Here is a 23,571-nt window from a genome sequence, read left to right as displayed (position 1 = left end):
CATATCTACCCGAGTTTAACAATTATAGTAAACAATGTAACCCAGACTTAGAAACACACGGTGTGGTACAAAAACATTTGTAAATGCCACTTCATTCCCTGCAAAGTGTTAAATTCTTCAGTTTGGAACTAAAATGCTCGTGACAAGTAAGTAACACAGGAGCACGTTCACCAAGAGACAACAGCCAGACAGTAAAACATTCCCACTGCAAAGAACAAGATCCAACACGCTCTGACCGTCAGGAGAGTCACCTGCAGCCACCAGCTGCCTTCAGTGACTGCACAATAATAGTTTACTGTCTTCATTCGTCTGATCACTTCCTCATTCAGTTATATCCCTGAAGAAGGAACTGGGTGATATTGAATGGGATTATTCTGCATGACTTGATAAAAAAAGATGGTAAAAAATAATGACATGATTCTGAATCATGTTTTAAAATTATTAAGCGGAGCATGTGTGTCCATTGTCGAGTCAGCATGGACTCTAATGAGGTAACTTTGCTTGGCCATATTTTGCACTGAGAGACAACAGTGAGGAAGAGGATATTGCACATAGCTAAGACAAGTGGGACATCTTAGCCCATCTAGTTTATATATAGAATAGTGCCCACATACCCGCAAGACAATTCTATCCGGACTCATAACAAAATTGCAATGCAGCCCGGGCTTCTTGCAAGTGCCACATTGCCCTACTGACACCTCATCTGTCAGTTTTATAGGTCTGCAGCCACATTTAGCAAGCTTTTCAGGGGTAGGAGGTGGAAAAAGGAATGGCATCTTTAAGAAAACAAGAGGAGAGCCATGCAACCAGACCTCTACGACCTGCATAAAGAGCGTACATTTCATACACCGATATTTCATTGTGATCCAACAATTGGACAAGGAACAAATACAAGATCATGCAGTTGTCTTTGGATTAATATTTCCACCGTGTAACTGTAAAACCGATTCCTAAAACCAAGAGAAAGCAACTTAATGCATATTAATACGTCCTAAAATCAGTAAAACATTATATTATTCTTGGTCTCAGTAGACATACATGATATAGTCAAGGTCATAACATTCAGCAAGGCCCAATGGCTGATGTTTTTGTGTGGAAATATAATCATGGATTTCAGAAGTATTTATGACGTTGCAGTTATCTTCCTGTTCTAAGAATATCCACAGGCTTGACCCACTGAGAGGTTAACTGCAGAGGGACCTGGTATGCTGCATGTGGTTTGAATGTCTGCATGTGTGGAGTCAGATGTCAAACTCACGCACGCACGCACGCACATGCATGGACAAAAGCATTGGTCATGTTTCCGTGTCTGATGGGAGAGCAGAGCGATGGTGAGAAGAGCCATGAAACTAGGAGTTTGCAGGAGTTATCTCTCAACTCCATTCCAATGGACGGCTGCCTACTTCCTGCTTCCTGTCCTGTTGTCATGGTGATAGTTTGAACAGCCAGCAAGTTGGGTGTTTATAAATATCAACAGAAGCAGCGAAGAGTGTCCGCCTCTCCCTTCACGAGCTACCATGCCTCTTAAATGTCACTTAGTTGGAATCAACGCATAGAAGAAGAAAATGAAAGAATGTTGAGTGGGAGAAATGTGGAGGTTTGGTAAAGTGGAGAGAGAGAGTCTTAGAGGCATCTTAAAGCAAAGAGGGAACTTGTATATATTTTCTACATGTAACAAACGGTAAAATAGTCTTCGCCCCACACCACAGAGCCATTGAGAACATGCTGCTATGTTTGATTCCTCATAATACCAAATCCATTAAGAAGGATGTAATATCTTATCTTATATTTAACTTAAAAGTTAGACCACGGCTTTGGGGATGAATGATAAATGGACTGCATTTATTCCAGACTCCTCAAAGCACTTTACAACTACAAGTCATCATTCCTCCATTCCCCCCACATTCATACAGAGGAAGGGGCTGCCATGCAAGGTGCCCCCAGCTCAAGGAAGCTCATGGCGCTTTTCCACTGCAGGGCTTCGCTCGGTTTAGTACGGTATGGCTAGGCCTCGTTAGACCTTGTTAGGCTAGGCTCACTTTATGCTGCATTTCCATTACAGTTTAGGAACTGGGGTAGTAACTATAGTAACGCAGTGCAGGTGGAGCTGTGACGTCATCTTCAATGCGAAACACAAAACCAACATCAGCCGTTAGCTGTTAGCCCTCAGAGCTCACAGCTCCTCATATCTGTTCAGAAACTAGACACAAGTTAAACAAGTACAAACCACAGACTGCCTGTGTCATGGCGAATACAGTCGCTGGTTTATTTATGTCTGTATAGGCCGTTGTTATGAGTGTGGACGGTCGGAGTATATACAACGTTAGCTTAGCCGATCTCCATTTAGAAAACATTTTAAAGGGTTTTTCGCCTGCCGTCTGTCTGCAGACTTGTCAAAGCATTAATTCATGGTTTTTACTAACCGGTATCAGTATGTTGTTACTTCGGCATCATTTTGAAATGTGTATTACAATTAAATCACGGTAAAATATGTTCATTTTGTTGTAGTTGCCAGCGATTCTCTCACTAGTTTAGCATACTCAGCCCGGTTGTTGGCCCGGACAGAACCTCGATTTTGGAGAGCCAGAAAACTGTGAAAAAGTACCCGCTACCCGGAACTACGCCTAGTGGAAACGCAAACAAAAACGGGCCGGGCACGGCACGCTTAAACCGCGCTATAGTGGAAATGCGCCATAACATTCATACACCGTTAAAACTTTAAGAATTTAAGTATTTAGTTAAGTATTTTGCCCAAGCATCGACACGTAGACTGCAGGGGCTTGGATCGAACGCACAACCTTCTGATTGAAAAACAACTCCACTACCTCACAGACACAGCTGCCCTAGAACATAATAAACCACCAAAGAACAAAACCATATACATACCACATTCTAATAAGGGACCACTTGTGGAAGCTACCATCATAATTTCTTATTAATGGCATTTTGCATTATTAAATTAATAATTTTGCTTTTTTTTTTATCAGTAAAAACCATGGGAACTTGTTTTGGTTTGTGAGGTTATAATAAATCTCTTAGAATGTCTTTATAGTTCATCAAATAGACTGCTGTTAAGGGCTGCTTGACCTGCTTGACAGGTCATACCTTGATTGTTAAACCTGTACCAAACCCAAGTGTAAATGCGTCAACTCCCCTTTTTACAAAGCGAACAAGCATCTTCTACAATATTTGTTTCAACCTCTGAGCTGTTTGAGGGCAATTAGTAGTTAAGTCACTGCTCCTAGCCGAGAAATAGTCCAATATACTGTATTATCCTCTGTTGTTTTTACACTGTGATTATGTACGGATTAAACAAACAAGATGGAGGCCTGCTAGCTTTTCACCAGTTGTCATGCTTGGTTCTACGCTAAGCTTTCTGGGTGCTAGCTGTAAGCTTCAAATTTAACTAAATCAATCTTCTATCCAACATTTCTTTTGGAAAATGTGTGAGGACATTCCTGAAGTGTAAAACTATTCCTTTAAAAGGAACAGCTGTAAATGATTATATATTTATTATAAGCTTGTACATTTATGATTACTGGTGACCTACTTTTACTGTGTGAACTTTATTAGCGCTGACTTTTATAACTGCAGACTTGATCGTTTATCAGAAAGACTTTACTGTCATTGTCTCTCAAACGTGGCAACGCAGAGACGATAAGGTGAAGGATTTATCACTTGTTTAAAGAGCATTAGTTAATGATTTATTCATAACTTTGAAATGAAGGCTTGTTAGATAGTGGTACGAAAAGTGTAATAGTTACTGTGGGACACCAGGTTAATCCACAATCAATACTGTATTTAACATCCTCTTCATTCATTAATAAAGTATCTCACATTAATTTACACCCATTGATGTTTCTCTGAGATCGCATGAGTCAAAAGCAAGCAGGGCAAGGTGAGTTTATTTTCGTTCATTGGGATTTGCCTTTATAGTCTCTTATTTCGTGCCGTCTGTCCTCCTGAGATTTATCACAAGGTAAAACTTTTCCTTCTGAGGTTTTGTAAGAAAAGAAGATGAGACGTGCTCTAGTTTATGTTTTGTTTCAGAGTCTTTTAAGCGGCTTTGTTCCTGTATAATGAAAGGACCCATGAGCCTTGGGAACAAAGACAGGTCACTCTGGCAGAAGAACATTCCCTATCAAATGCTAGGTTGTTGTTTTCCAAAATAAAGTCAGGAAGTTGTGTGTCTTGCACAGAGGTGGGAAGTAGAGGAGTACAAATACTTTGTTACTGTACTTAAGTACATTTTTCTGGTATCACTACTTTACTCCACTACTTCTTATTCTGCCGACTTTTTATTTGTACTTCTTACATTTTTAACACAAACAGCTGTACTTTCTACTTCTTACATTTCAAAACAGGCTGGTTCCTTTAGTTTGAATGTGTGTTTGGTGCGTGATCATTATTATTTAGAGTCATTGCGTGCCTATTGATTTGAACACGATCCGTGTATCCATCATTTCCTGGTCTTCTCTAAAGAAGAGGGACCAATGAAAACGTTGTCATGTTGCCGTTGTTCAGCATGGAAACATTCATTAGCTAACAATGACATTATTGTTTTATTAATATAAAGGGAGGTCAGGTACTCTTTAAAACAACTGCTAGTTATGGGTACTTTTTACTTAAGTACATTTCAAAGCCCATACTTCTTTACTTTTACTTGAGCAAAGAAGATTAGTCAGTACTTTTACTAGAGTATTTTTAAACGAGTATCTGTTCTTCTACTTGAGTAAAGGATGTGTGTACTTTTGCTATCTCTGGTCAAGCAGCCAAAAGTCAGATTCACTCCCAAACTGTTGTGAACCGTGTGGGAAGGCCTTTGGTTCTCATGTAAAATGATCACACATACTACACACTTGTCTTTTGTGTTGCCATTACACTACTTGTGTACTCTTACACAAAAGCAGGCAGCATGATGGGGATGTGTCAGTAATCTGATTCTGTCTAAAGGGTGGGAACTCGCCATGCTGGGGCTAGTGCTGGGAGTGAAGATGTGAACTTTACATGATACCAAACCAAATCTTGAACAAGGAAACAGTAGCATTTTTCTCACCCACAGCCAAGGTATAAGAATTTTTACAATTCTAATGCAAACACAAAAATATCCTCTGCTACTTTAGGGCATCTTGTTGGTAGAAGGGTCTTAGGTGGCCATACAGATTAACTTCTCATTTAGGAGGAATTCAGACACCCCACTATCACTCGATGCATATTAAGCGTATTTGAGCATTAGGAAAAGCACTATACAAATCCCGTGTATTATTATTATCATCAAATGTTTCCCTCACTGTTTAAGGAGAAATAGTATAAACTGTCTTTTCAGTGCTTGTGTACACATACTGTACATTTGGGTTGCCTACTAAACCCACATACTGTCAGATTTTGTAGGCAGCCAATCTGAGTATCTCCTACCAAGGCTTGAAAAGCATCTTTGCAAAAGTGTGTCTTATTATTCTGGCAAGCCAATAGTACAGAGTGGGCTTTTTCGGGACGGAGCTTTAAGAGACAGGCACTAAGATTAAGCGTTTCAGAAGGAGAGGGAATTCAGATATTCAGACAGATCATAGGAGAAAAATGATGGATACCATATAAGCAATGGCATGCAAAAATGTTCCAGCAGAAACCCAAAAATACAAGTATGAAGTCGAAAAGAGAATAAGTCATATTTCAAGTTATTATCAAGATTTATTATGATTAAAATTGTATATTTGGCAGAACATTTAGAAAATGTAGCCTTGTACCCCCTCCCGTCTATCTCACCTCTCCACCCTGCCCCCACTGGCCCGGGACTTTAACACCCCACACAAAAAACCCAGCACCAGTCACTTTTACGCTGCTATGGACATTTTTGCACTCTCATTTGCACTATGTACATCATCTTTTTTTATATATATATATATATCCTGCTTACTTAAAGGTTATTTTGTGTTTTTTTGTAATTATTGAGTTCTTGCATTTTAATGTGTGGTTTTTTATACTTCGGGACTGTGGGAAACAGTATTTTGAGATTGACAATAAAGTTGACTTGGACTTTTGATAATACATCTTTCATTAGTAATTATGAATGTATTAGACACTTTGTAATGACACTTTACCCGCATTTGCTCCTGTGGGTAATGTCCGCAGTAATGACTCTTACATGTCTAATATGTGTAATGTGTACTTGTAAAGCGCTTTGAGCACCTGTAAAAGCGCTCTAATAAAAAATGTAATGCATTATTATTATTATTATTAGGGTGCAGTTAGGGTTAGGGTTAGAGATATTAGCAGAGCAAAGAGACACTGCAAAGAAAAAGTACAGTCTAACTTCAGGGGTTCTGATGCCAGAAACATGAGGGTGGGACTAAGGACAATGACTGCCTGTTGAGGAACCTGCGATTTAAGTTTTCATACATTACATAATTACACCCTAGTTTTGTATATGTTATGACAATAAACATTTGAATCTTGAAACGTTCTCGTTCCCTTTTGCCAAACAATGACAGTGTACCTTTTTAAGGGGAAAAAGATAAATCTGTGGCTCAAGGGAAGGACTATAGAAAAGTGACTGCATTTCATCAATAAACCACTTTGACAGTTTAAGCTGAATGTTTCGGTTATTGGTTCATAATTACACTTCATTAACTCAAAGCCAGACGTCTTAATCAGTGATCCTCATTGCTTAATAGAGTGACACAGTGACGCATCCTAAAACCCGGAAGTAAGTTAGCATTTTACCACTTCCGGTTCCTTCGACAAAAAACAATTCATTTCTCCATAGGATTTTGGAAAATAGCTCGAGATAAGGTCTGTGGTTGACACAAATTGAAGAGACAGATCACGTTTTGTTCAGCCGGATAATATCTTCAATCTTCAATATGTCTATGAAACCTGATGTACTGATTCTGTTTTCTTCAAGTTTGTATCGTGTTGGTCGAACGCACTTATTGTAAGTCGCTTTGGATAAAAGCGTCAGCTAAATGCAATGTAATGTAATATCCACATGTCTACCCTACTTTTATAATTTTCGAATCATAAATCTAATCAATAGATTTATGATCGATAGATTTATGATTTTTGTTTTAGAAACCGGAAGAAGTTTGCTTCCAGGTTTTAGTGTCAAGGTGAGTGAAGCAGGCAGGACCCAAATGCAGATTGAACAGAAAATACCTTTATTTCAAAGTTACTAGGTGACAAACAGAACACTACCCCGTGAACAGTCACAGACAAACAAGGATCTAACAAAGACAGACAGAAAAAACAGAACTTAAATACACACAGGACTAATCAAAGAAACAAGAAACAGGTAGGGAGGAGAAAACACAGGGGCACCAGGTGAACACAATCAGGAAAACAGGTAGGAGGGAAACACAACAGACAGGAAACCAAAGACAGATCTAGACAAGACATAACACAACAGACAGATTGTTACCCCCCCTCAAGGGACGGATTCCAGAAAAAACAAAACAAAGTCAACAACGTCCAATAGGGTGGGTGGAGGAGGACCGGAGGAGGGACTCAGACGGACATCCCGGGGCAAAACAGAAGCCGAGAAGGGGGACTCGGGCGGACGGCCCGGGGGAACAGCAGAAGCCGAGAAGGGGGACTCGGGCGGACGGCCCGGGGGCAAGGCAGAATTCGTGGTCGGGGTCTCAGGCGGACGGCCCGGGGGCCAGGCAGAGTTCATAAAGGGGAGAAGGCCACAGCGGGCAAACTCAGGGGGCCAGGCATGAGGGCGAAGGCAGCGGCTGGAAGAGTCAGGGGGCCGGGCTCGAGGGCGAAGACCGCAGCACTCAGGGGGCCGGGCTCGAGGGCGAAGGCCGCGGCTGGGGAATCAGTGGGTCGGGCACAAGGACGGGCAGGAGCTGGTGGAACCCCTGGCGGTCCAGGCGTAGACGGGACCCTGGACGGAACATGGGCTGGTGTCAGTGGGACCCACGACGGAGCAAGGACTGGTGTTGATGGGACCCCAAACAGGACAGGACATGATGTTGGAAGGAACCTGGTGGATCACGTGTCGGCGGGACCCCCAACAGGACAGGATATGGTGTTGGCAGGAAACCCGGCGGAGCAGGTGTCGGCTGGACCCCCAACGAAACAGGTATTGGCGAGACCCCCGGCGGGACAGGTGTCGGCGGGACCCCCAACAGGTCAGGGCACGGAGTTGGCAGGACTCCCAACGGAACCCCCAACGGAACAGGACATGGGGTTGGCAGGACTCTTAGCGGAACCCCCAACGACACAGGACATGGAGTTGGCAGGACCCCAGACGAAACAGGTGTCGGCTGGACCTCCAACGGCACAGGACATAGGATTGGCAGGACCCCCGGCAGAACAGTAGTCGGCGTGCCTCCAACGGCACAGGACATAGGGTTGGCAGGACCCCCGGCAGAAGAGTAGTCGGCGGGCCCCCCAACGGGAGAGGACACAGGGTTGGCAGGACCCCCGGCAGAAGAGTAGTCGGCGGGGCCTCAATCGGAACAGGACACAGGGTTGGCAGGACCCCCGGCAGAAGAGTAGCCGGCGGGACCCCCAACGGGACAGGACATGGAGTTGGCAGGACCCCCGGCAGAAGAGTAGTTGGCGGGACCCCCAACGGGATAAGACATAGGGTTGGCAGGACCCCCGGCAGAAGAGTAGTCGGCGGGACCCCCAACGGGACAGGACACGGAGTTGGCAGGACCACCAAAGCTCCAACGGACCAGGACATTGGGTAGGGGACTCAGAGGTGACTTGAAAGGGAACTTGAGAGGGAACTCGAGAAGAGACTCGAGATGGAACTCGAGGGGACACTTGAGAGGTGACTTGAGAGGGAACTCTAGAGAAGACTTGAGAGAGGATTCCAGAGGGAACTTGAGAGGAGACTCGAGAGGGGACCTGAGAAGGAACTTGAGAGGGGACTCGAGAGGAGACTCGAAAGGAGACTCGAGAAGAGAATCGAGAGGGGACCTGAGAAGGAACTTGAGAGGAGACTCGAGAGGGGACCTGAGAAGGAACTTGAGAGGAGACTCGAGAGGGGACCTGAGAAGGAACTTGAGAGGGGACTCGAGAGGGGACTTGAGACGGTCGGTACGCCGACAGAACACGCGGGGCTGGAGTCGGCCGGAACGCCGACAGGAGACGAGGTGCTGGAGTCGGCCGGTACGTCGACAGGACACGGGGAGCTGGCGTCGGCCGGTACGCCGACAGGACACGGGGAGCTGGCGTCGGCCAGAGAGCCAACAGGAGACGAGGGGCTGGAGTCGGCCGGTACACCGACAGGACACGGGGAGCTGGCGTCGGCCGGAGAGCCAGCACTGGAGCCGAAACTGGAGTCGGGACCATGGCTGTGTGGGCCGGTACTGGTGTACGGATCCATGGCTGCTGGGGCCGGTTCTGGAGCCGGAACCATGGCTGCTGGGGCCAGAACTGGGGCAGGAACCATGGCTGTGTGGGCCGGTACCGGAGCAGGAACCATGGCTGCTGAGCACGGAACCGGAACACGGAACCATGGCTGTGTGGGATGGTACTGGAGCACGGTACCATGGCTGTGCGGGCTGGCACTGGAGCATGGAACCATGGCTGCTGGGGCCTGTACTGGAGCCCAAATCATGGCTTCTGGGGCATGGGCTGCTAGCCTGGACTTGCGACTCCTTCTCTTAGGAGCCTTTTGGAGGCTCAGTGGACCTCCAAAAGCCAGACGAGTACCCGAGAACGGCTCCTGGACAGGAGCAGGAAATGGGGAAGAAGCAGGGGTTGACTCCAGACGGAACACACCGAGACGTATGGTGTCAGGTTGGGAATTGAGAGGCAGGGAGCTAGCATGCCTGGAGCTAGCAGGCCGGGAATCACATGTCTGGAGGAAGTCCATAATCCAGCCAGGTAAGAACCTCAATAAACATGGTTTCCCTGTTGCCAACAAGTTGCGCCTCTACCTCCTTCTGCCGAACACTGGACGCTCCCTTCCACCAATCATAGCAGCAAGCCAATAAAAAGGTAACATTTTGTAATTCCACCTCAAATGGATAATCTGCTGGGTCCATTTTTGGTTAGATCCTTCTGTCAAGGTGAGTGAAGCAGGCAGGACCCAAATGCAGATTGAACAGAAAATACCTTTATTTCAAGGTTACTAGGAGACAAACAGAACACTAAGGTTACTAGGTGACAAACAGAACACTACCCCGTGAACACAGTCACAGACAAACAAGGATCTAACAAAGACAGACAGAAAAAAAAGAACTTAAATACACACAGGACTAATCAAAGAAACAAGGGACAGGTGAGGAGGGAGGCGAAAACACAGGGGCACCAGGTGAACACAATCAGGAAAACAGGTAGGAGGGAAACACAACAGACAGGAAACCAAAGACAGATCTAGACAAAACACAACACAGACAGGAAACCAAAGACAGATCAAGACAAAACACAACACAGACAGATCGTGACATTTAGGACGCGTCACTCTATTATTACATAATTTGTCATAGCTGCTTCTTTCAATCCATAAAGTGTCACAAATAAGCTCTACATGTATGTGTGCCTATTTTAAACGGCAGCCGATAGATACTCCTACTTTTGTCCCACTACACTAGGTTTGCTTGTCAGAAAAGTATCAAATTATTGGAGAGAACACTGGAGGCGGGATGAGCATCTACAGTATGTCAATAACAGCGAAGGTGCAGTAACTGATTACCCATCAGTGTTCAGACAAATAGATAACTTATGAGATGCGTCATCTATTCCAGGATGTGTGATAACACAGCTTTGACATTTACAAGGTACTGTGGTGAAAGATTTAAATCATTGTAAACATGCCATACATACACAGAGACGCCATCTTTGAATAACCACTCACACACATACAATAAAGTTAGCATTCACAGAACATGTGGTGCCAAGCTCCTCGTGGCGCAGATGGTACAAACAGAGAGAAAAGGAGAAGATGGAGGGAGGGGAGGAAGGAACCAATAAAAGAGGTCTGTGACACCTCTCTCTCTGCCCACACTAAAGCTGCCCATTATCTAATCCTTCACACCATGGATGGGGGGACAGGGATGGTCAGACAGGCAGAGAAAGCAAGACATACAGTAGATGCCAGAAAAAGAGAGGCCCCAAACGTCATCGTTGCCAGAGTTGTGTTCTGCGGCGGGAAAACAAGGCATCATTGTACTGAAGGGGTGATGGAACTGCTCTCTCTCTCTCTGTACGCCAAGCCTGACTCAGAGCTACCAGGGCGGCCAAGTCAGAGCCGGGAAATGCCTAAACTACTACTAAACCACTAAAGTGACTCTAACTCAACATGATTACAATAGCAGGACAGAAGACATTCAGGCTCTTACCTAAATTACAATCTCCACTGTTATCTGACCATAAAGATAGTTTGGGGTTTTCTATTCTCAGCTGTTGACATAGCAACTTCGATTTCTGCCTTACCACCAAAACAATGGAGTTGGAATTGGTGATGCAAACAGCCATACATTAATAATACGTTTTAAAACAGCTACTTGTCTTTCTAGAAACAATGACCAGTCCTGGAACTACTTTTTAACGATAAATAGTCCCCATTATAACTGGAAACAAGTGTGTACTGTTGTTTATCACTAGTAATGGAAATGTTACTGGAACTGTGTCACTGTTGCACATATTCTTTGCTCATGCTAGCATAACAATCTAAATTCAAGTTATCTCCATCACATTGCATGAAGCAACTAATGATACGTGGGAAAAGCGTTTTTTGGATTTGGGTGAACTAACTTTAACATTTAAAACAAAACACTTTAAACTGGTTGTCCATGGACCTAAACATGTGAGAGTTCAAAACTATATTAAGGAGTGTACATATGGGCCAGAAATAGAGATACAAAAGCAAGAAGATACTAATGATGGTCTGAGCGCCAAATGACATAGTGATATCTTTCACCATATAAATAAATCACTTCTATTTCGGCATCTCATGAACCTCCTGTATCTTCTGCTTTGTTTTAAGCAACAAATCAATGCTGTCACTGTAGCTTTACCTAAATATATCTTTGAGAAAGTATGAACAATTCTCTTTCAGTAGCTATGAAACGACTTATTGGAAGCTGCAGAAACAAGGTCTGCTGAACACATAATGTTTAAATCATCCAGAAGGTATCCTTTTTGAGACAGTGGTGGGGAAACTCACAACAGAGTTTGTTGGTTTTGACAGAGGTTCACCATATAGCAGGGGCACGAGACAGAAATCCACATCTGGAATGAATTCACCACACTAAAACTGCATGCCAGGCTAAAAATAATGCAAATCCTTGCAGAGAAGCAGTAGAACATTGCAATAAGATAAAACTTGTGTTACACAACTTCTTGAAAGAGCAATAGGTGGTTGAGTACTTAAATTCCCACTGTCCACATTAATGATTGATATCACAAACTGAGCAGGGTAAAATCCCATGGAAAGGCTCGATAGAGTTAAACACACATCACGCGCACACACTTAAAACCTGAGAGAGAAATAACAGTAAGAGCAACTGTGTGTGTGTGTGTGTTGTGTGTGTGTGTGTGTGTGTGTGTGTGTGTGTGTGTGTGTGTGTGTGTGTGTGTGTCCTAGCATTACTATACTTGTGGGGACCTAAATCTGTTTACATAGTCACGTGTGGGGACTGGCTTCCCTTATGGGGACAAATTGGAGGTCCCCATGAGGGGAATCATTAATTTTAGGGTGAAGACTTGGTTAGGTTAGGATTAGGGTTAGGGTAAGGGTAAGGTTAAGGGTAAGGGTTAGAGTTAGGCATGTGTTGGTTCTGGTTAAGGTTAGGATAAGTCTCCAGGAAATGCATGTAAGTCAATTTAATGTCCCCTGAAGTGATGTATACATGGTGTGTGTGTGTGTGTGTGTGTGTGTGTGTGTGTGTGTGTGTGTGTGTGTGTGTGTGTGTGTTGGCTGCACAACGGTAACGTCTTAAGGTCATGTGCAAAAGGAAGACTGCTGAATGTCAGAGGTATCATGTGTATTCAGTTGCAAAGACAACAGAAGAAGAGAGAGGAGAAGGGAGAGTCTGGGAGGAGAGGCAGCGTAGAAAGAAAAGCTAAATATCTCCAGTCCTCCCAAGACATTCCAGCTGGAGCAACTAACTTCAACAAAAGGGTGTGAGAGGTGAGGGGGGCGCGCAGAAGGACTACACACACCTGTGCAAGCTTAAACAGCAGGTAACACACTTCTTGTTGCAGAATTCCTGAATAGAAAGTTAACACCCTCGACTGAAGGACCAAGAAACTCATCTCCACACACATATGTCCAACATAACCAGACACTAGGATTAACAGTATACATGTTTGCTATGCAGATAAAGATGAAGGACTGCCCTCATCACCTTGATGCAAACTTACATGCGCAGGAAGAATAAAGGCACACTTGCACATACTGTAAATTCTTCTCCATGATCCCACTGACAGACCAGACCCAAACAGTGTCACAGAGACACTATATATCTCCGACAGCCCATGGTCGAAAATAGAACCGTCAGACAAAAACTGAGAGGGAGACATTACCAACCTGCTCTTTCTGTGGACATGCAGCCCACATGGTGCCTTGTCTGGTCAATCCTCTTTCTGAATGGACCACTAAGAGACTCTCTCTGAAGAAGAGCAGATACCGATGAACACACAGCTAGTCCTGAGCTCCTTCCCCTCTGTAACTCAGGCAGAGCGGCTGAGAAAAACTAACATTGAACTCGCTCCAACTCCTCAGGAAGGGAGGGTTCTATGAAACTAGTCTAGACCAATCACAGACGCGGGTTCTTCCCACACACTTCTCTCATTGGTTGTAAACAAGTTCTGGAGTTTTAGTGAAGTAGGAGGAGACCTCTGGGTAGAAAATAATGACACTGCCCCCCCTGCCTATTATCTCATAATTTCACACACTGTTACTTTCTCACTCTCCCTGTATGTTATCATTTGGCCATTGTTTGTTTATCTGGCTTTTTTCTGTCCTCCATAACATTTGTATGTCTGCATGCATGTATGATGAGCCTTTTATTGTTGATCTGCACACCAAGCAATACAACTATTTAACACTTATCTTATTTTATGATAAGGTTGTAAAATAAAACATAACAAATATTATATGGCCTTATTTTTTTAAGCCCATATAGCCTACGCATTTATTTTATTTTACAATAACAACAAACAATAACGGCAAAACTTAGATGAAGTTGTGTGTACCCATATTAATGAATATTTCAGATGAATGCGCTTTGATCTAATGAAATATACACTCATATCACACTTGTAGTGAAACACCATTCATTAGTCTTGCTGCCAATCACAAACACTCATGCACATTCACAGGTTCAAGCAGGAACATTACATCTCTTCCTCCATCTTGTGGTGGAAGAGGTGTACTGCACCCCCCAAAGACCAAACCGTTACAGCTGCCAAATGGTGTGTTCTTCCCTATGACGGACAGGAAGGGACTTTACCCTGGGCAATACTAACACATCCTGGAAGCAGAGTTCAGACAACATGACACCAAAAACATACTTTACCAGACACACTCCTGAAGCACGTACACAGGAACCACAGAGAAATAGGACTGACACCATACCAAATGTAATGCTAGTACAGAAAATGCAGTGATATAAAGAGAGATAAAAAGACAGAAATCAAGGATGAAACCATCAAACATACAAGACACAGTTTACAGCCGGAAAAAGACCAAGCAGAAAAAGCTCTCCTGATAAATACATCTGTGACATTTCTGTGGAAATACAAAATGTTGCTGTTATTACCTCCTGTTGTCCCAGAAAGTGTACAATTTTGCAATTTCGTCTATGTAAGTAATACATTAACTCGAGCTTGTTTGACTATTATCTAGTATCATTGAAATGTTTTGGTTATTGGTTCATAATTACACTTCATTAAGTCGAATCCAGACGTCTTAATCAGTGATCCTCATTGCCTAATTATTACATCTGTATGGGTGTAATGATTATATTTGTCATAGCTGCGCCTTTCAATCCAAAAAGAGTCACAGATTAACACTACATGTGTGCCTATTTTAAATGGCATTAAACTCCTACTGTTGTTGTCCCACTAGGTTTGCCAATAGTTAGTTACATAATACAGGTGTCAAAGGTTCATGTTTCTCCTGAACATCAAATATACACATGCCAAATACACACTCACTCACACACATTACAGTCAGGAGGCACATTACATGTTGTATGACAGCCAGATACATACCAGACGTGATGAAAAGGTCTCACAGAAGCTTTGACAAGTGTCCCGCTTGTCGTTTTTTTTCTCCCACTATTAGGATCTCCGGTTCTCTCTTTCTCTATTTATCTGTTTGTCTCTCTCTCTCTCTCTATCTCTCTCTCTGACACACCCACGTCATGATGCAGAGGTCATAAACATAATGGTATCTGCCCATAAACACAGCGCAAAGGGCAATAGATAACAATATGTTAAGCATGAATGAGGATCACATCACTTCAGTAAAAATATATGGCATTACTGTAATTTAGAAGATATTAACACCGACCTGTAGATTGAAATGGTTTGTTTTCTTCACTTGTAAGGACTCCAGCAAGTGGTTAATTCAGCCATTAAGAAATAACAGTAACAAGGTTTATGAATCTTACAGTCTTATACCCACAGTTTTATCGACTTTGTTACGATAGCAGGATTTCAAACAACTACATTTCCTGTTGAGTTAAGACTTAAATCAGACCTTTTGACATCTTATCATACAATGACTGCTTTCTAGCTGGTTGAAGATACTTGGAGAAATAGCCATGGCTGAATAATTTACCCACTTTTACCTGGTTCCTGTTATTTATATTTATAATTAAGTTGTTTTATACCATACCAAAAAGTTCAATCAAAATGGAGGAGAAACGTCACATTTTGTAAGAGGTAACTTTAAAGTATCAGTATCTGCTGCCTGTCTCTGACTAGTACAATTGACATTTAATGAGATTAACCTTATTTCTCATATTTAAATACATTTACTCAAAGATTAGGAACATAATAAGAAACAAGATGTTAACTTTTTGTTAGAGATATCGTAATTTAATGGGACAATATTCATTTACTTTCTGCACGCACTTAGTGTATCTGAATGTATTTTTTAAAGATTTTAATAATGTCAGCAACAATGATTATTAATCAGTATAAAAATACATGAACATCCAGTTTAAACCCTATGGTATGAAGTTTGGCAGAGAGCCTTTAGACAAACCTATAAAAGTACTATTTCTGTTAGAGTGCTGCCTTTGACAAATCAGCCAACTATCTTGCTAGATATTGGAGGGTGATGTTTATATTCTGGTGGTAGTTTAGTAAGTTACTAACTCTTCTATGACCTTATGATACATTATGCAACTGTTTGTGGCTGAAATATTACTGTACTCCATACTGTGAATATATAGCAGTTTGTCTGAATACAACTGTATTCAATGTTCTTTGCAAATAAAGCTATACAGCACAGCAGGCAGGATTTGATATCGTCATGGTTTCTGTTCTCATACCACAAAGGGCACATTTATTTTTGGATTTTCATTGGGGTGAAAAAAAGGGTCCAGCTCTTACATATAAAGCATCATAGATTAAATCCCACTGGGAAACAACCTGTACTTTCTAAGCGTTACACCAAAGGGCTCTTTAACCCTCCTGTTGTCTTCGGGTCAAATCTGACCGATTTACTAATTTCATCAATCATAACTTTTTTGTTTTACATTCAATTGCATTAAGGCTTTATGATATCCTTCCCAGTAGACATTTGAACACATACAATTACTGACCACCACTTTCATTGAATTTTGGATGATTTAGTCAACTTTGTAACACCCATGGTGTTCCCGGTCAAAAATGACCGCCATAAAGAAAAGGAATTAAACACACACACAACACACACACACACAACACACACACACACACACACACACACACACACACACACACACACACACACACACACACACACACACACACACACACACACACACAGAACAATTTGACACATTTCCCGCTCTTATGTGCCCATCCCCCCACATGGATCACACCTGGCACACGCAATACATGTTCAGTGTCTATTCTTTGTATATTTACTGCAGTTTTCCATGTATACCAGTATTCTGATACAATATTTACAGTTTGAAAAAGGTTGTTAAATTAAATTTGGTGATGATTAATGGTTTTTGTGTTAATGTAATAGCAGTTAAAACAGGACCGGTCAAATTTGACTGCGAACACCAAAGTAAGGGGGGGGGGGACGAAGACAACAGGAGGGTTAAAAAGAAAACATAATAATAATAATATACAAATCAATTTTAGAAGCAAAAGCCAGATAGAATCTTATCATTTTTACAACGATGACTAAATTGCTCTCTTTGGGGAAAGTGTATTTTTCACTCCCCACCTTGAAGGATCAGCTGTGAAGCCCCACTTTTGGACCAGGTGGTCATTGGATGTCATGCTAATAAAAAAGACTCACATTTGGGAGAGTTTTCTGAAAAGTGTCTCCTGTTTCCCTAGATGCTCTCTGGAAGGAAGGTGTTAAACACATTGTCTGGTGCTGGTGAGCATTAACCCCTTGTCATCCCTGCCCTAAAGTACCTGCAGGTGGCGTTGCAGCACTGGGCTCAATGCGGACTTCCACATCACCCTCACTTGGGCAGCACCACTTCACCTGTAGGATGTTTTGCTCACTAGGAATCTGGACTCACACACTGGATAAGCAGTATACATAGAGGAGCAGATTTGAAAAGCCAGAGGGGATTTCTTTGCCTTTTTAAACTTAACTCTACTTTGATCATTTCAACTTCTATTTGCATGATTATGTTGACAAGGCGTCGTTCATTCTTTGTTTTTGTGACTACAAAACTCTCTCCGCTCCGTGATACATTATTTGTTTTCTCCGTGGTTGTTGTTTATCCGTTTGTGTTTGAGCTCCGGTGCCCTTTTCATGGACAGATGTTCACAGCTGCTTCTGCCGCATCATGAGGACCTGCCTCTGACTCACCGTCACATGCTGCCGGGTGCAAGACATCCACAGATTCACTGTTTTGTTTTGTCTGACGCGCAAAAAAAGGACACGCTGCTGGTGATGGGAACTCTGTGGAACTGCAAACAGGATTCTCATGTTTCATTTTTCCTAAAGCGCTCAGCTGCTGTAGTCACTGAAGGAAAGGACACAGGAGATCACTTGTTTTCTTTTTTAGATAATAGATGTTTGGGCTGAAGTTTTACGGCTGCAGCTGTTTAGCTTACAATACACCTCCGCATGAATTGTGGTTGGTGATGTGTAGTTTACACACTTTTAAAATTAGTTTTGCACCTGCCTCTCTGCTCCAGACATTGTAGTTGTGGATCATTAATATCGACCTAGAGCCTCATGTTTGTTTCAGACTCTGGACAGGACTATCTGCTCCCTGGATGATCTCTGAAGTTCTTTGTCCGCTAAGTATTGTGAGCCAAACCTCTTTTCAACGTGCGCAAGGATCTTGTTTTTACGCATGGCTGCCAACCTTTGACATTATATTCCGCAGCTCAAATGTTGATGATGGGATTAAAGGGCAGCACCAAGGGTTGTGAGGAGTCCCAGACCCGGGGTGCCTGCAGCAGTCAGGGCCAGGCACGGCCCCGTAAATAACCGCACTGACAGCATGCCCTCTTGGCCCAATCTCTCGGAGTTCCTCTCCCATAACTGCTGCTGGGAGGAGACCATCAACGCAACAAGAACCGCTGAGCTGCCTCCTCTCAATTATTACTCTATTCCCCTGCTCACGGGCATCACCATCGCCTGCACGCTCCTGTTTCTGGTCGGGGTGACAGGGAATGTCATGACAATGTTGGTGGTCAGTATGTACCGGGATATGCGCACCACCACCAACCTGTACCTGTGTAGCATGGCCTTGTCAGACCTTCTCATCTTCCTCTGCATGCCACTGGACCTCTACCGTATGTGGAGGTACAGGCCCTGGCGCTTTGGCGCCGCACTCTGCAAGCTCTTTCAGTTTGTCTCGGAGTCATGCACTTACTCCACCATCCTGAGCATCACTGCTCTGTCAGTGGAGCGCTACCTGGCGATCTGCTTCCCACTGCGCGCAAAGGCACTGGTTACCAAGAGGCGGGTTCGTGCCCTCATTTTTGTTCTCTGGACAGTGTCTGTAATGAGCGCAGGGCCCGTGTTTGTCATGGTGGGAGTGGAGCGTGACATGTCGCCACATTTTAGCTCTGAAATGAATGAGACTGGCTACATCCTGGAGCCCGGGGACACAAGGGAGTGTAAGATCACGCACTTCGCAGTGGAGTCAGGCCTGATGGGGGCCATGGTGTGGCTGAGCTCTGTTTTCTTCTTCATGCCGGTCTTCTGTCTCACAGTGCTCTACAGCCTCATTGGTCGTCGGCTGTGGCAGAGACATAGAGAGACAACCATCAGCTCCCGTGTGGCACACCGAGACAAAAGCAACAGGCAGACCATCAAGATGCTGGGTAAGTTTGGAGAGCGCGCAAATTACGCAGCTTGGTATACAAGATGAAAAAGCAAAGTTTACAACTACATTTTATCTTGGTTGCAACTGTTGATAAAGTAATAATCTTGTATTAATTAGACCTCTCTCTCTCTCTCTCTCTCTCTCTCTCTCTCTCTCTCTCTCTCTCTCTCTCTCTCTCTCTCTCTCTCTCTCTCTCTCGTTACTTCTCATCCTCCCTCACCCACAGTTGTGGTGGTGCTTGCCTTTGTCCTCTGCTGGTTGCCGTTCCATGTGGGTCGCTACCTGCAGTTTCGCTCCCTTGACGCACCGTCCCCGCTGCTGTCTGTGGTGTCCGAGTACTGCAGCCTCGTGTCCGTGGTCCTCTTCTACCTGAGCGCCGCTATCAACCCCATCCTCTACAACACCATGTCCTGGAAGTACCGGTGCGCAGCGGCACGTCTATTCGGCCTGACAGACAGCCAGCCGCCCCGAAGCCGAACAGCCAGCACCCTGAAGGGAGACGGCTTGAACGGCTGGACGGAATCCACAGTCAGCTTCTAAACGCCTTGATATAATTAGAAACACTGTCAGTCATGCGTTAAAAACATTGACTTAAAGTCATTATTCCTGTCAACAAAAAAAACTGCTCTGTACATGAGCGAGGCAATTGTTTGACTAAAGAAACAGAGGAGGAGAAAAGTGGTAATCACCAAAAAGCTGCATGCCTCTATCCACTTTGTAAACCTGCATTCATATAATTTCAATTTCTGTTTGTTGGATCGTCTCAGCAAGTGCCCTGAAGTATTCATCAACACACTCAGCAGCATTTCATAAGCTCGACTGGTGGAGTGCAAAATACACACCAGCCAAAAGTGCTTTTATTGATCCAAATGTGAACATAGGTGCATTCTTGCCCGTCTACCCTCACATAAATCAATATAATAGACGTCTACAATTGCCTTATATTGTATTCATACTCTGGATGACAAGGAAAGCACTGTAGAACTTGTGGCACTGCTCTGTACTCCTTCAGAGGGGCAGAAGTGCACTGTGTGCGTGTGCGTGTGTGTGCGTGAGCTTGCAGGGGCATAAGAGAGGCAGATAGAAGTATTTCAAAGTGTGTATTGTATGCCAGGTGTCATGTTTTGAAAGGTTTTTTTCTGTGATGTGAGCGTGTGAATATGTAAAAATACTGTTATGGATGTTGTGACATACTGAACGCCCTGTATCTTGGAAATTCAAGTCCATGCTTTGTTGATGCTGCCAAAGAGGGCCAATCGAGAGTGGAGTCTGGTTCATGGGAGCCACACTGCAGGTCGATTTTAGGGTTGTTAGATAATATACACAATGCAAACATTTTCAAGACATTGTTACGTCACGACATTTTGTAATTATACTCATTCAAGCTGCAGGCTCTGGTCTATTTTGAGAAATCTTCAGAAGAAAGGACAATTTACATCAGTGTTTAAGCAGTTATCATAAAGTAACAAATGTTTTAACAAGTATAAGGCCCCGTCCACACAGAGACGATATCAGTTGAATCCGCTAATGTTCTCTATCGACAGACGGTTAGTCCGAACGAGGCTGAAACGGAAACGCGGATTCGGAGCCCGAATCCGATACACTTTGATAACGGCTCCCAAAGTGGGTAGGTCTGAGGACGAAACGCTTGCGGCTCCGGGTGTACGCCCTATCATTCCCTGAAACGATGACGCCATAGCCCCGCCTCTCCCGCGTCATTGCTGATGCGTTTCGCATACAGATGTTAGTGCAAAATCTACAGCTCCTCTACCACAACCATCAGCAACAAGTGGACATTCATGTGTTTGTTTATGCCTTATGCCCATGCTCGGGGGTTCTTATTCGCTGCTTTTGGTGTATTTTGTGGCGGAAGTACAGCGCCACTTACAGGCCCGGCATATGTACTACAGCGTCTCCAGCGTTTTTGTGTGGACGGACACGTTTCTTGAGCCGATTCCGTGTGGATGGAAGACTTTTTTGAAAACGACTTTGGTTCGTTTCCGTCTCCGTGTGGACGGGGCCTAAGTTTGGTTCCTAAGACAAAAGGAAAGTGATTGGTGATTATTGTTGTCTGCTCAGCTTTCTAAGACTTGTGACCCGCTTTTCAATTCACCACCAGGTGTGCTGATATCAGTAACCTGCGTAACTTACATCATTGTTTCTGCTCTGCGAGGACAATGTGCTAATCTGTGCATCCAATCATAAAACACACAAAGCAAATTGTTCATTCAGTCACTTGTTTAGAAATGTGTTTTTGTATGTGATGTTTGCAATGTTCATCTTTGGTAAATTATCGAAATCATCTGAAGTTAACTTGATTTTTTACCATCAATGCTTACATTTACATTTGGCATGAATTGTTCCCCAAAACTGTTCAGTGTACACATGCAGTGACATCTTTAATGTTTAAATATTGTCTTGTTTATCGATTTACCAAATGTTTCAAATGAAGAATTGCATGGGTGCTCAGTGGAACGTTTTGATGGGTGACTTGCATGATGGTGTGCGAACTGTAATAGAAAGATGCTAATGGGCCAAATGTGAAAACCTATACCATCTACAAGGAGGTTTTGAAAATAGATTTTTGTTAAAAAAATGTATTTCAATGTATTCAACTGATGGAAATGTGAGTGATATCATTTTGTAAAGTAAATAAGTGATGATGTGCTTGTAAATAGATGCTCTGTGATGTTATACACTCGATGCTCAGATGGTTTCAGCAGATCACCGCAGCAGCCTCCACCAATCTGCACTGGGTTTCAAAACATGGCCTCCTTTCTCTCAAGAATGTATCTGTTCATAAATGAGTGTACATACTGATGTCATGACATACTATTTATTAATCTTAATGTTTCATTAAAAGAGTAAAAATCCACTTGTATCATACTTTTTTTGTATTCATCTGGGAATATCTCCTGCCTGTATCTGTCAATGATAAGGTCTTCTAAAAGTAAAAACTCAATTACTCTGATTTTCTTTTTAAGTTGTGTTCTTCATGCTAGCATACTAGACCAGGGGTCTGCAACCTTTTTGACCAAAAGAGCCATTTTGCCCCCTTTTCCACCAATTTTTTTTGTCTGGAGACGGAAAACATATTTGATAGCTTGATAGCCTGTAACGTTGTATATCTTTTTATATTATAGACAAAAGCTACAGTTTGTTTGCATGTATTATTTATTCCATTATAGAAAACTGTTTACCTCTAATAATAAACAAATAACTCGTATAAGGAGAATTAAAAAAAATACACAGCCCTACTTTAAAATAAATAAAACCTATAGCTGCACCCTAAAAACAGTTGTGATTGAATTATGACTGAACATCGTTAGCTGTCTTCCTCTTCCGTGTTTTTCCTCCAACACGTAAATACTGCAACACCTTTGACAACTTCTCTCCACATATCAAACATACCGGTAAGCCAGCATCGTTTGCTGTGAAAGCAGATAACTCTGTCCACGCAGAATTAAACCCTCTGTGTCCCTCCGATACTTTTCTTTTCTTTGATTTATCCAGAGTTCGCTCATCGAGCCGGGGGTCAGGTTATTCACCTGCAAGAAAAGGCGCTGGTGCGGGACTGTAGCAGGATGTGTGACGCATATTTTAGTTGACCTAATTAAAACCGTTTTTTTTTTTTAATTTATGTGTCAGTATCACCTCAAAATACAAGATACGAAACATTTTCAACCATGCAACAAAATATAAATAATCCTACAAATATTTGTATTTTACTTCCTTCTTATTTTGTCTAAACTCAAGGGAGCCAGAGTAGAGGGCTTAAAGAGCCGCATGCGGCTCCGGAGCCGCAGGTACAGACCCCTGCACTAGACAATCAGGTAGCTTTTAGTCTCCAGCAGGTATGAGATGCAAAATGCAAGCTGGCGGAGCCGTGACGTCATCTATAATGTGAACCACAAAACCAACATAAGCTGTTAGCTGTTAGCAGAAACTAGACAAAAGTTAAACAAGTTCAAACCACAGACTGTCTGTGTCATGGCGAATACAGTCGCTGGTTTATTTATGTCTGTATAGGCCGTTGTTGTGACTGTGGACGGTCGGAGCTTATACAGCGTCAGGGTCGGCTCTAGAACAAATCGAATGGGGGGGCAATCATTTACCAAGGGGGGGGCACACACTG

General features: G+C 43.2%; 2 protein-coding genes across 3 annotated transcripts in view; one reads left to right on the top strand and one right to left on the bottom strand.

Moving 5' to 3' along the window:
* pld1a (phospholipase D1a) overlaps positions 1–15,245 on the bottom strand; it is a 50,992-nt gene extending 35,747 nt beyond the window's left edge. Inside the window, exon 1 of one of the 2 annotated variants that reach the window (XM_034235271.1) lies at positions 15,181–15,245. The gene's annotated coding sequence lies outside the window, so the exon portion shown is untranslated. Of the gene's footprint in view, positions 1–13,492; positions 13,665–15,180 lie in introns of those variants that run through there. The other variant, XM_034235269.1, reaches the window with a different exon arrangement.
* A 3,007-nt stretch (positions 15,246–18,252) lies between these two features.
* ghsra (growth hormone secretagogue receptor a) lies at positions 18,253–22,258 on the top strand. Its single transcript, XM_034235268.1, has 2 exons — positions 18,253–19,434; positions 19,663–22,258. The coding sequence occupies exons 1-2, from the start codon at positions 18,606–18,608 to the stop codon at positions 19,974–19,976; spliced, it is 1,143 nt and encodes a 380-aa protein (XP_034091159.1). The 5' UTR covers positions 18,253–18,605; the 3' UTR covers positions 19,977–22,258.
* The last annotated feature ends 1,313 nt before the right edge of the window (positions 22,259–23,571 follow it).

This window comes from Gymnodraco acuticeps, unplaced genomic scaffold (genome assembly GCF_902827175.1).
Source record: "Gymnodraco acuticeps unplaced genomic scaffold, fGymAcu1.1, whole genome shotgun sequence".
Taxonomy (NCBI): Eukaryota; Metazoa; Chordata; class Actinopteri; order Perciformes; family Bathydraconidae; genus Gymnodraco; species Gymnodraco acuticeps.
Note: the sequence above shows the minus strand (reverse complement) of the source record. Positions and strands in the feature narration are given on the sequence as shown.